Genomic DNA, 14,254 nt, shown 5'->3' with positions numbered 1-14,254 from the left:
ACAGTATTCAGCTCGTAAGTAGCCACCTCCTCCTCCGGGGTTGGACGCCATAAAATCGATTGAAGTGGTCTTTCGTCTTGATGCACAATTATTTGTCGAAACATCTTTTAGACATCTGCTACCAGCATGATTTGCTTGGTACGACAGCGAAGTATAGTTATCCTAAGATCAACTTGAATGGACGAGCCCGTGAGCAACACATCGTTCAGTGACACACCTGACGATGTTTTACACGACGCATCGAACACCACCCGAACCTTAGTGGTAGTGCTCGCCTCTTTGATAACCGGATGATGGGGTAAGTAGCAGCGCTTGACCGTCTCTTGGGTTGTGTTGTTGACCTTTCGCATGTGTCCTAGGCAAAGATATTCTTCCATAAACGAGCCAGATTGTTTCCGTAGATCCTCATCCCTGGCCAACCTGCGTTCTGTTCCCAAAAGACGCCTAAAAGCAATCCCCTTGGAATCACCTAATTTCGACATGATATCTTCGTGTTTAGGTAATGAAACGATATAACGGCCATCCGCTGAACGTTTCACGGAACGGGCAAACAAATCCTAACAGCTTTTTTCTTCTGGCGAAAGATTGCAGTTCGACTCAATTTCTTCACACGCCCAAAACTCGAGTCACCAATTCCTCCAGATGATTTGTAGTTGACACGTTGCAACTAATCTGCATACTGTTTTCCGGTACCGACCGCGCACCACACACCACCCATCCGAACACCGATTCGTGTAGCGCTGGTAATTGTTTACTAATAACCATTTGGCGGCCCGTGCTAAAGAACTCGAAGAAAGACTCAATTCCAAGTACGATATCAATTCCTTTAGAAACGCCAAATGCCGGGTCCGCTAATTGAATACCTTGTGGAATCGGCCAGCCAATAGTGTCCACAGTGACTGTTGGTAAGTTTGCTGTCACCTTGGGTTACACGAGAAAGCTCATCAAACGAGAAAAATCCGACACACGGGAACGTACCAATGCCCAAATTCGTTGCTTAACCTTAGTTGACCCTTGTCCGATTCCTGATACGGAAATATTTACCTTATCTCGAACAACCTGTAACCGCTGGCTTAATCGCGTTGATATAAAATTGCTCTCCGACCCCGAGTCGAGTAGAGCTCTTGCTTGTATCCGATTGCCACTGTCGTCCTCAATGACAATTACCGCCGTCGCCAGGAGAACTTGGGACGAATAATTAACCGCACCTGCCACCACTGCCCTGGAGTTTGCCAGATTTGCCACTTGTGTAGAGGGGGTAGAGGTAATATAAGAAGGAATTGAGATTTCTCTCTGGCCGGACATATTAGAACCTTGAGTCCCCGATTCCTTAGTCTCGTGTCCCTTTCCGCTCCGAAAACAAACCAGGCTGTGATGTCTCCCTTTACAATTTCGACAAGAGTATTTTGATTGACAGTCTTTCGCGTGGTGACCTTGTTTAAAACAGTTGCAGCATAGCGAGTGAGCCCGTAGCATAGAATCCCTTTCCGCGACGGTCAATCCTTGAAATGTTGTGCACTGGTACAATGGATGATTTTCCTTACATGCGACACAACGGCCACCTTGTGTTTGTGTTGTGTTGAAGCTGGTCTTAGACCCGACCAACTTGACCTTGCCTGTTGGTTGAGAAGGCTGGCCACTCCTAGTGTCAGCCACCCTCGCAGGTAGAGATTCCAAAATTTCAATTCGCCTTTGGAGAAAATCGGTCATCTCCTTTAGTGAGTCCGTTTCTGAAGCAGCCGAGTGTTCTTCCCATCCTCTCCTTGTGAACGGATCTAGGCGCGAAGCGAGCAGATTAACCAAAAGTAAATCCTTATAATCCCCCGGTTGCACAATTTGGTCAAGCGTTTGAACGACACGTTGAAAAGTCTCCAGCAAAGCATGTAAATCCACGACCGATTCTTTAGATAAAGTTGGTAATTTGAAAAGCGTTTGGATTCGCCGTTTTTTCAGTTGCTTGCTGTTGTTGTATCGCCTTAACAGCATCTCCCATGCAACCTTGAAGTTAGCACTAGTGGTTTTTATTGGTTCAATGAGGCTTTTAGGTTCACCCTGCAGGCATCCTTTCAGGTAGTGAAATTTTTCTACCTCTGGTAAATCTGGCTTCCAATGAATGAGGGAGGTGAATAGGTCGCGGAAACCTTGCCAATCATCTATGTCCCCGTTGAAGGTTTGAAGTTTAATCTGCGGTAAGCGCACGTGATCAGTTGTGCTTTGTGACACTGAATCATAGGCTCGAATAGTTTGCTCCAAAACGGGTGGATCCTGTCTTTCCTTGGCTCTGTCCATAAGAAAAGACTTTGCCTTATAGTACTGCTCGCTAAATTCCTGCCTTTCATCATCGTATGTCTCCCCCTTCGAAACGTAGTCACAGTTCATCAATCTTCAACGAACTCCCATATTTTCTTAAATTGAGCTTGGACGTCTTTTAACTGCGTAACCAGTAACTTTAGTGTTGCTGTTTTCTTAGTCGTGGAAGCTGCCGCTGGCGCCATGTTGCTTCGTCGTTGCAGTAACCGATAAAGTTTGATAATTTTAGTGTATTCTCCGATGAATGGTCCATGCTTGGCTAGGCATATACTATGTGCAGCACTGACCTTACAAAAAATAATTTGCGCTAAAAGCGATCAAATTTATGATGAACCTGGTGATCAAAAATCGGGATGGCCGTGACACTCGGTGATTGGATGATTGTGATTAGACGCAGAAGAAAGGGGAAACGAATATGTAGTATCGAAATATGCCAGCCTCGGCTGGACATATACTGTGGTAACTCACCACACGAACCAATAGTGGTTGCAGCCCAATATCATTCCACGGTCGAACAGAATACTCAGCAATTCGATAGTTAAGGGTTGTAGCCGGAGAGTATTAATATTTTATTAAAAGTGTGTATATCTGAGTCCCAGCTTCGGTGGGCACATACTATTTGTTCACTCACCTGGAGAAAAATGTTGCTGCGCTCCCAGGTGGAAGTGAATTACCAGCCTCTCCTTGTAGGCCAGCCAGTCAGTCAGTCCCTTAGGCAAGAAAAAATTCTCCTCCTTTCCAGTATCCAGGATGCCGATCTCAGAAATACGCGTGCGGTCGAAATCCAGATGTTGATTTAACGTTATCGCTGCTCTGCGATGATGAATTGTACCCCTTGTAGTATAACTCCAACATGGCACACCAAGCCAAATGATGCCAGTAAAGCGCGGAATGAAAGCCAAATCGCAATGGCCGCAAGTCGACTATATTAATTCAAAATCCTAAAACGCCTTTGATCCAAGTACAATGGCGTAGTGACGCGATAGGTTGCCAATTAATCCAAATAAATCCGCCGTTCCAAATCCGGCTCGAAGGACCAATTGATTAAAGGCTTTTCAGAAGTAGCGGTGCGTGGGTGCACTTACTACCTGTGAACTAGGGATACTGACTGTCCACATCATACGCACACCACAGGTTCAGTACATTGCGTTGATTTGATATTGGACGCGCGTCATGCGTTAAATTGTTTGGAGCTCGATTTTGAAAAGTGACCAGAATGACAAGATAACCTCAATGCTCACCTAATATTTTGAATGTATCCTAAAGCATTTTATCTCAGCTTTCCAATGGTGATGTCAAATTTAAAATCGGTGGTTGCGAACTAGCTCAAAAACACGTTTTCTGATGAAATCCAAGATGGCGGCCAATTTTTTTCTGCTTCAAATGAAAGCTCTATCATTCCTCTTGAAAACGATGTGTTGGTTGCAGGGGGTTCAATGACAAATTCAAGAGAAATGAATCAATAAAAAGGTCAAGAATTGCTAAAAAATCAATTTTTGTAGAAACCGTTTAACCGATTTGTGCCCGAGGGGTCCATCAATATGAACTAACCAAAGGGATTTTCTCATTTTTCACTACTTTCAATCATTCAGACATAAAAATATCCTTTTTGAAAGATTTCATGTCACCAGTGAAACGGTTTCAGCGAGAATTGCTCAGTATTATATTTCAAGACATTAACAATTGGTGAAAAGATTTATTTGAAAATCCCACAGTGCACAGTGGTCTAAATTCGAAAAATCGTGATCGCTTTAGATCTGACTGTGAAATATTGATTTTATGTACTCAATGTCTTCAGCAAAAATGTTTTATAGAACTAGCCCTTACTTTTGGTGTTTTCGGTTTTTCGATCAATCCGCCAATTAGGTAAAAATAATACTTTTCTAATTTTCAATATACCAGATTGCTTCCTTCAGCAAAGTTGTGGAAAATTCAAAAGAAAAACAATTGCTGCATACTGCGAAATCCTATCTGTACACTGGACACGACAAAATAGAGTTTTTTGTGGAACACCCCTCCTTAAAATCAGTTTTTCGTCTCTAATTTTGTCTGTAATGATAAAAAAATGCAACATGTTCTAAGATTTCATTCATTCAACTAAGCTTCCCTCAAGCTTTTGTCAAATTTATTGTTTTGACAATCACAGAGAAATTTATCTGGACGTCATAACGAATCAAATGGCGTACTCAGATTCTTTGGTGCATTTTTTATAATAACGGTTTGTGGGAGCACCGTGAGTGTTATGGAAAAAGAACTAAAATTGTGTTCGGTGGATTTTTCTAAAATTCATAAGAATAGTATTATAAATCAAACGCTTAATGTATTTTAAAAATTTTAAAAATGCCCAGTGTGAAACCCAACGTTTCAAAATTTTGATATTTATCAGGACTTTGAAAGTAAAAAAAGAGCTGTATACAAAATTCAATAAGGTAAATTAGAAAAGGATCACCTTGTTGTACAAAAATGATTTTCTACATTATCTAAAACGTCTGTCACGAAATTAATTTTATTTTTTCGGTAGTCAGAGCTTTTTAAACTGCATGATTCATATAACAATATTAGCCAAGAATAAAAATGTAAGGCGTGGACTAGCAGGACACTAGAAAATAATTGTAATTTTGACCAAAAACTGATGTTAAACTAATTAGGGCTATGAGAGGCAAAAAAATCACAGGAGGGTTGTGTGCAAAGCCACGACCGCAAGGTTGAAGTAGAATACTTTTACAAGAAAGATAACCCGGCTGCTTGCGTGTCAGTCATTTTTTCTAGTAAATAAACGTTCACTAATCAGATCAATCAAATTTTGCGCTTCAACAAGGATTGACCATTTTCGATAATATAGCAAGTTGCTTGTCATGATTGGAGCTTGACCATTTTCAAATTTTGGTTATGCGAATTTTATTCAGATAATGAAAGGAAAAGAAGGAAATTCAAAGGAAAAGAAGGAAAAGATAATTCAGTACCTTCTGTGACACGGATAAAATAAAATTTATAACTTTTACAAAATTAAAAATGTAAGCTAACTCAAGAGAAAATATATAAAATATAACTCTTCGATCAGGTTTTTATTTCATCCTGGAAAGGACAATTTGTTGTTCAATTCTATATTGGATAAGATACCGATCACATCTTGACGTTATCACTAACAGTACGAATGAAGTTTTCCTTGTGATAAAATAAACAGTAAAAAACTGATTTAACACTCAAAACTAGACGGCTCATGTGTTGTCAGAATGAGTCAACTTTCCATTGAATGCATTTAATAGTGTCATTTACTATCGCACAGAGACTACATTTCACTAAAGTACCTCACTGCATCAGCTGCTATCGATGCTGATACCCACTGCAACTGCCACAGCTGTGGTCGCTATACGCTGCCATTGGTAGCCGCTGTCCCTGCATCAGCTGACCCAGCTGCTATCGATGCTTTGATCCGTTGCAACTAATGCGCTATTCATCGCTATGCCACAGCTGTGGCCGCTATCCGCTATCGCTGGTATCCACTGCACTGCTACTGCTGCTGCTACGGGAGGACTGCTGTTGTCGCTGTCTTGAACTATTATGAGCGACTTCGGCTGAAACAGGCTCTTATATAAGCCCAATAGAATATTTTAAATTGCAAGGTATATGATTCTGTCGACCGTGCTTGGGAAGCAATCCTATAACGACCATTCAGAGGTCGAATTTTACGTTTTGACAAGGCTAGTTGAATTTGAATGATAAAATTACAATTACCTTCATTTGGAAGAATCTTAGAAGATTTTCCAATCTATTGCTGCAAGAACGAAGGAAATCCATCGAATACTAACCGATTTATAAGCATTTGAAATTGGACATATTTTTCACTTTTTCACTTTTCCCGGTTTCAGATTTTTATTTCACATCCCTATGTAGCCGAACTTCCTGAGAGAAGTATTCTACTTCAAAATCAATCTTCACTCATACCTTAAGGTCGAGCGCTATTGAATGAAATATGAATATTGTCACTCGTAATGACAAAATGCTAACAGTCATCAATTCTAACATTTTTTGTGGCACTGATGACAAAAATATTTCGCATTAAAATTTTCGAATGTAAAACTTTTCAAAAATATCTCTAGTTCAGTTGCAAGTCAGTGAGAAAATCAATAATTGGGAAACTCACTAACATATCTCTGCCGAATAAGTCAACGATACGTTATTGTTGACAGTGGTTTATATTCGATTATACCAATTCAATGTTTGTAAATTACAAGAACTAGAACTGCACCATGAATGCATCCACTTATAAATGATTGCAAATACTATCTATGAAATAGGGTATAGTCGTTGAACTCAGAACATAAAAGTATGTACGAAGTACATCTTTAATGTGCACTAATTGCATATATCTAGATATAAGCTAGATTCGAACAACATAACGATGGTATGCACAAGTTATGCGCACATTTTAATGAAAATCTAAACAATACATATAACTGGAGTTTGTCTTTAATTAAATCAAGCGGAATTTTCATTCGACCAGTTCGATGTTGTTATCCATTAGCCAGAAACATATAAGAGCGATGCCAGCCAAAATGATCTGAATACACGTTTAATTTTTATTGGATATGTTTGATTTGAATTAAATTTTTAATAAAGCTTAGTGAACTAAAAGTGGAGAAATTTTGTAGACTAAAGACTCTTGAGTCAAGAGTATTTTTATAAAAAGGCGGAGTTCATTATGACTATATTAAGAACATTCTTGCTCAGAGACGTTTTATAGTATAAACAACTGCCTAAGATCAAGTTGTAGAAAAAACTGAGTAGAACAAACAGACACTTTTCTGCGCAATTAAAACATTTAAAATAACTCCATATTTTGAATAGATATATTTTTTTTTCAGTTTTACAAAGCATCATACGATCAGTTGCCATAGGTTGACTCATAACATTTCGAGCACTGTAATAACTGAACCATGAATTTGACAAACTATTCCCTCTAACTAGAATTGCGTTGGTCGCTGGCAATGATTTTTTAATTAATAATTGATAGTAAACAGATGAAAGCAACAGCAACACCGCAAATTACCGCACTTTGCACTTTTATATTAGTTGCGGAGTGCTTAATTCAACAGCACTTCTTCTGTGATGGCTGCAGCGGTAACTTTACGATGCGCAGTCAGTGGCATCTCGCATCGCTGCTCGAAACTCACGGTTAGCTATTAAAACTTTAGCTGTCACTTGCGCTTAGCGTCATGGACTGTGTGTATGCCGTTCTGGGAACTCTGTCATCCCCCTCCCTGGAGAGACTAAACGAACAAAGTAATGCACAGTTAGATTATGCATATTCTCAGATTACTTTCGAAAGCTTTCTCGATGCAATGAAATCTCCTCAGCCGGCAGCTAGGAAATTGCGATGCCTAACGCGCGTTTCGCCGCCTTCGCTAAACGGTCAGACCGTGTGTACCGCGCGAAAGAAGCACTTCCACCGGCGCTTACACAACCGTAAACCGTAAATTTATTCTAAACCGGAGTTTGAGACATTCATTTTCATCGTCATACATTATGCATTAAAGTGTTTTCTCATTTCGTGCCGTGTAGTTTCGCAGCAAGTTGCAGCCAGCTTCGGTTCACGTAGGAAAACCAACGCTCGGAAGCACACTCGAGAGTTATGGCTGGTAACTAACAAGTTTCCTTTGCCAGCCTACCTACCCTACCTGGTCTGGAATTCCGCTAGTGTCTAGTCTAGCGAATGCCGTGCGATGCGATTCGCGGAATGGAATGACTTGTGCTAAAGGATTCTCGTTAATATTTGCAGGAAAGAGTGCGCCGACAGGGAGATCCATCCTGCTCTCGCCCAAACACACAGGTGTGGGAAAGACGAATGACTTAATTGGGTTGGGTAACTCTCCGGTTGCAATCGAACGCGTAAGGTGCAAATCGGGGTAGCACACTAGGTGTGAGCTTTTCGGTAATGACAATTAGTCGACCAACCGACAGTCGCAGACTAAGGTGTAGCTGAAAGTGTGTTGAAACTTTTTTTTTCGATTTTTTTTCTAACGTTATTTGAATTATGCATGCGAACGCTAGCATGGAAACTGAATGCTATTGAGTTACGCTCACGACCTTTTAAGTCGCAACAGACAACATTCGCCTGAAACTGACTCCGCACTGTGAATTCATAACTTGAAAGCATGCAACCATCGAATGAGTTTTATTATTTGATTAAGCCAACTTTTATAATGTGCATCACATGGGAAATTAGACATAACTGACATTTCAAAAACAGTTTTTCATGGAATAGTAATGACAGAAAAGATAAAAAAATAGATAATTTTTAAGCGCAATTTTGTGTTTGTTTTTCATAACATCCGTAGAAACTAAATGTTATCTAACTACAACGGAAATTATGACTCCCTACCGGACCAGTCAAATTTACTATGAACACTGAATCAGAAAACGGCTAAACATGATTTCAGAGATCGAAAACGGTGAGCTTGAAACGTTCTATCAGGATCAAACTAACCCACCAAAAATTCACAAAGCCAGGGGCAAAAATAAAATGAACCTAAAAGTAAACCAAAATAACTCGAGATTCTTAAGTCAGAAAAGAAAGCAAAATGTAATCATTTTCTGAGCTGAAAATTATCAAAGACCGCTAATAGCATGCAGAATAACAAAAAACAGCCGATAACTTTGAAAAGTTTAAAAAGGACTAGAAAAAAATACAATAGAAGAAAAAAATTTCATATTTTGCATGAATCAGCTACGAAATACTTCTAGTTCCTAACCAGAAACTTTGCATTAAAATACAGTTATATTAGTTTTAAATGACTAAAGAAACGTGTTTACAAAACTGAAAATAAGAAAATTATTCCCGGAACAAAATCCAAAAAGCTGAAAATAGTAACAAATAGGGTAGAGAGAAGAAACCGAATAAGGTTGCAATGAAAAAAATTATATACATTCCTAGAAGTTGTATGAAAGGGTAACGTAGTACCAAACATTATAATTGTAGTGCTTCTTATTTACAAAGTTATAGTGTCGATTTTGACTAGCGCGTAGTCGTCGGTTTGAATCAGCCGTCGAGTATCTTGCGCATATTTTTTCCTAGGCTTCCCGTAAATCCCGTAAATCATGCAAGATGATAAAATTCCCAACATCAGAATGAATTTCATCACACTTTTCGATATTATGCTTGTCGTGGTTGTAGAATGAGCATGAGAACGTCATTTGCTCGAAACCAAAAACGAACAGCTACAGTGCAAAAATGTAGTACTGATGTAGCTGCATCGCAAATGAAATCTCATAGCATTAATTTCATGACGATCAAGGTAAAGAACAACACAAATTATATCGTCAAATGAATTCAAAATTTCACAGTTCTATGTTATTGATGGTAAACGTGTCCAAAAACAGTTTAGTCTCATCCCAGAAAAGATCTAGAGTTATACGTGCCGTATCGAATTTGAGTGAGCCAACGAAAATCAGAATACAAGTAAACGGCACAAAGCAAAGAAGGTTTAGCAAACAATGTCTTAAAGCCGCTCCATACAAGCGTAGTAAAGGATTCATCCGTTGCGTGCCGATCCGAAAACGAGCATCATTGAGTTACATTTGAACCTACCTACCGCGCTTTGCTGTTGCCTGTACCAACTCGTTTTACTTCATTGCATCAGTTTCAATAACATTCTCACAGCAGATCAATAAATAATGAAGGTTGCTACAAACTATAGAGAAACGCTCTACTTTCGAGACATTAAAAAAGCGCAGCCTCACGGAAGCAACTATTATTTGATCTGTTGGGACAGGGTGATACTTTCCATTCATTTTTGCTGCTGAGCAATCAAATAATAATGTCAACCGATAGGTTACAAAATTCCCCATTGTGATTACTGTAATTCATCGCGTAACTATACAGTAAGTACCCTTTAAAACCTTTCACTCCAACGTCACACCCTGGTTCAAGTTTCCGCAGAGTGTACCCCATAGTGCGATAAGGCGGTACTATCTTACTCAAAACAGAAAAACCACACTGGTGTAAAAAGAATGTTGTTTGTCATATCTAATGATGGCTGAATTAAGTAGGCCAAAAACGTCATGCTCTAACAAATGCAGCGTGTTTTATTCACCGAAGCGAATCAACTATCCAGAGAAAAGAAAACAAAATCATTTTAAACTGGAAACATATTATAATCGTTTCGATTCACAAATGTGAAAAACCCAACTATCGATGAATTTGTTCAACCTGTATTGCTTACAAGGTATACGCTCTTTAGATTCTACGGAACCCCCGTTGGTTGCTTTCCTGTCTGGAAGATCTACAACTTCGATCATTCGAGTAGTAGATAGTCAACCTTGGTAATGTCATTGGATATAGAAAAAGCTTTCGATCGTTTTTCGCCTTTTATCGCCATTCATTTTTATTTAATGATGGAGACAATATTGAAATCAACTGCTGACGAGGTACCAAACTTTAGGTTAAGCCAAGAAATTATTATTATTATTGGCACTGCCATGATCTATGGTACACAGGAAGCTGTTTTCACTATTCGGGGCCACGAGAAACAGGTGGTGAAAAATACAGCCGCTTTATGCCGGAACGCATTTTAAACGTAGTTCAAAACAGCTGAAAATCACTAATATAACCCACAAAAAGGTTAAATAACGAGAGGTATTTGCAGAAACTTAGAATAAAGTAATAAATTCACATGCAAGAAATTTTAGACAATTTTGACGATTCTCTCGCACAACTGCTACTTTTTATGTTCATGTTATTTTAGCTTTTTGAATAACAAGAACATTTACAGAAAATCGACAAAATCAAAAAAATTGTCTAAAATTTCCTGCATGTAAATTTAGTACTTTCTTCTAGGTTCCAGCAAATCGCTGGAACATCGTATGAAACATAAAATCTACTCTTTTCAGAAAGGTTCTTAGGGGATTCGGGGCAGATACTTTCGGGGTGCTCTCTCTCCTAAGAACATTCAAAGGTAAAAAAATTGGAAGTATTTGTTTTCAAAAGCGTTTATCATATATTTAAGTAAATAAAGCAGAATTTTTGACTGATTTTCTCGATAAGACTTTGTGACCTCACAGCTCTCGGAACTTATATGTACAAATTTGAAAAGCTTATTTCGAAGATCCAGAACGAACTAGGTGCATGCCACGTGCTTTTTTTCCATCTCGAGCTCGTCATACAGCACAAAGGGAGTGTGTTGCCAGCTAATGGTTCTCAATAAACACTGCTTTAATAAAAATTGATTCAGGAAAGAATATCTTGTGTTTTCATTTTTTCAGCACATTGTTTAAGGTGTTTATTACCGGATTCACTTCACGGTGAAATCATAGTGAAGTGAATAAAATCCTATTAAGGGGCTCCCCTAAGTGAGAAAAACGTTGCAAAGTAACATCTGCCGTGAAAACGAAATAAATCGACTTCCTAGGACTTAGTAATTCTTCAGCTGGGAAACATTCTCCATTTCACTTCACTGTCAAACTCACTTCACGGGGGTAATTTTTTGTCACCTCACTTGAGGTGGAATCGAGAATAGATTTCAAAAAGTGAAGTGAGCGTGATAGTGAAATATATTTCACCGTGAAGTGATTCCCGTTATAAGCACCAAAGTGTATTCGAATTTATTGAACACCCTGTAGACATAATCCTATAGAGACATCAGAATCGACTTTACTATCTGCTCCCATGGCCATAAGATGTGCAGAATATCAGTAGTATGGAGAACGGTAAGTCACTTGAAGTTGACTCTCTCTATGCTGAGTTCTTGAAATATTGCGATAGCAATACTGTTGCCGAGTTGCATCTATACTAGTTAGTGTTCGGAATGACAATAAAATATTTTTTAACTGGAAACATGTTATAGTCGTTCTTATTTGTACTGTGAAAAACCCAAATTCAACCGGTATAGCTTACAAGGTATATGCTTCTTGGATTCTACGGAAACTACAAGATCTCAAACCCCCGTTAGCTGCTTTCCTGCCTGAAAGTTCAACAACTGGTCATCTTTTCGTGCTACAACGTATTCTTCACGAGCGACGGTACGGTAGATAGTCAACCTTGTTCATGTCACTAGACATAGGAAAGGCTCTCGATTGACTTTCGCCCTTTATTTTAATTTAATGATGGAAGCGGTATTGGAATCAGCTGCTGACGACGTGCTCAATTTGGAGTTAAACCAGGAAAATATTATCACCCTACTAATTGAATTGGCTCCCGCTTGTAATCATACGAATCCGTCGTTGCGCCAGCCATGATCTATGGCAGCGGTTCTCAACCTTTTTTTGTCCACGTACCCCTTGGCATTATTTTCCAAATCAATCGTACCCCCTGGTTTGGTTTGTTCTCGCAGAGTGGAAGAGAGTAGTGGTAGATCATTAGTCTTCAACTTTAACTATGGTTTGTTTGATAGCTACAGTCAGGTTTAAAAGCAAGAACAAATAAAGAATGAAGTATTATAAAAAATAGCATTATCCGCCATTACTGATTTTTCTTTCGCGTACCCCCTGAAGGTTTACGCGTACCCCCAGAGGTACGCGTCCCCCAGGTTGAGAACCGCTGATCTATGGTACACAGGTAGCTGTTTTGACTAGGTATAACAGAAAACCTTTTTGAGGCTACGAGAGACAGGTGAAACAAAACATGGTTACTTTATGTTGGAACAAAATTTGAAATTAATTTAAAACAGCTGAAAATTTTACATGTAAGACAGTATTTAAGATTTCATCATACAACTGCTACTTTAAATGTACATGTTCGTGTAGCTTTTTGATGTCCGTGTTAGAAAAATAAGGACATCTTATGAATATTTGTTTTTAATAAAAAGTGTATATGATAAATATTAAACGGGACACAAACACTTATGGTTCCTATTATGTATCATGTATACATTGTAAAAACAATAAGTGTTTGTGTCCCGTTTAATATTTATTCCTTAGTTCTTACGTTGCACTAAAATTTAAAATTTAAAGTGTATATGAGTTTTTTGCCTTTCTCTTAGAAAGGTATAGCAATCACTGCAAAAACTAAAGGTATGAAAGTGCTCTAGAGGGCCAAATGTCGTATATCACTCGACTCAGTTCGACGAGCTAAGCATTTTCTGTATGTATAGATATATGTATGTATGTGTGTTTATGTGCAACTTTTTTTTCTCACTCACTTTTCTCAGAGATGGTCTGACCGAACAGATTTTAATGAAATTAATTGCAAATGAAAGGTCTAGTTGTCCCATAGGTCGCTATTGAATTTCATTGTAATCGGATTTTTAGTTTGGAGGTTATGTAACAAAATGTAAATATCACGGAACATCAATATCTCAGAAACCACACAACCGATTTACACAAAACAGATGTCAAAGGAACGGGCTATCTCCAGAACCCTTAACTGATGAATTTTATAATGATTAAACGTATGGTTCAAAAGTTATGTAAAGAAATGTTTTCCAGAGGCTGTTTAAACTCACTCACTTTTCTCAGAGATGGCTGGACCGATTTTCACAAAATTAGTCTCGAATGAAAGGCCTAGTTGTCCCATAGGTTGCAATTGAATTTCATAGTAATCGGTTGTCTGTTATTTATTAAAAACGTGGAGTCTATTTATATAAAAGACAAGTTTTGTATGTATGCGTATATGTATGTTCCAGCATAACTCTTGAATGCCTGAACCAATTTTTACCAAACTTGGCACACGTATTCTTTGTACAAAGGAAGAAATAATGAATAGGGGGAGGGGTCACACTTAATGCCGGAGGGGGTCAAAGGTAATAAATTTTCATGCATAATGGAAACCTTTCATTGGGATTTGATGATTTTCGGGTTCTTGGTCATATTTGGAGACCGGAGGTTGATGGCCAGAGACCGAAACATGATGTTTGATGATATTTTCAATCAAAGATGGCGACTTCCGGTTTCTGGGAAGCCATTTAAAACTGTGGAAAACACTCACAATCCCCTGAAAAATGATTCTTAA

General features: G+C 38.6%; 2 protein-coding genes across 8 annotated transcripts in view; one reads left to right on the top strand and one right to left on the bottom strand.

Annotated features, from left to right (window-relative positions):
* Positions 1–14,254, top strand: part of LOC129732671 (dipeptidase 1) — a 649,785-nt gene that overhangs the window by 376,369 nt on the left and 259,162 nt on the right. The gene's annotated exons all lie outside the window — the stretch shown is intronic.
* LOC129729136 (uncharacterized) lies at positions 607–2,379 on the bottom strand. Its single transcript, XM_055687620.1, has 2 exons — positions 979–2,379; positions 607–921 (listed from the first exon to the last, which is right to left on the bottom strand). Exons 1-2 carry the CDS (start codon positions 2,377–2,379, stop codon positions 607–609), a joined length of 1,716 nt encoding a protein of 571 aa, XP_055543595.1.

Source organism: Wyeomyia smithii, chromosome 3 (assembly GCF_029784165.1).
Source record: "Wyeomyia smithii strain HCP4-BCI-WySm-NY-G18 chromosome 3, ASM2978416v1, whole genome shotgun sequence".
NCBI lineage: Eukaryota > Metazoa > Arthropoda > Insecta > Diptera > Culicidae > Wyeomyia > Wyeomyia smithii.
This window is presented reverse-complemented; position numbering and strand designations above follow the sequence as displayed.

Coding starts and splice junctions, on each gene's coding strand:
- LOC129729136 (XM_055687620.1), bottom strand. CDS start 2,379: ATGAACTGTGACTACGTTTCGAAGGGGGAGACATACGATGATGAAAGG. Junction 922..978: donor AGCAACGAATTTGGGCATTG/GTACGTTCCCGT, acceptor GTGTAACCCAAG/GTGACAGCAAACTTACCAAC.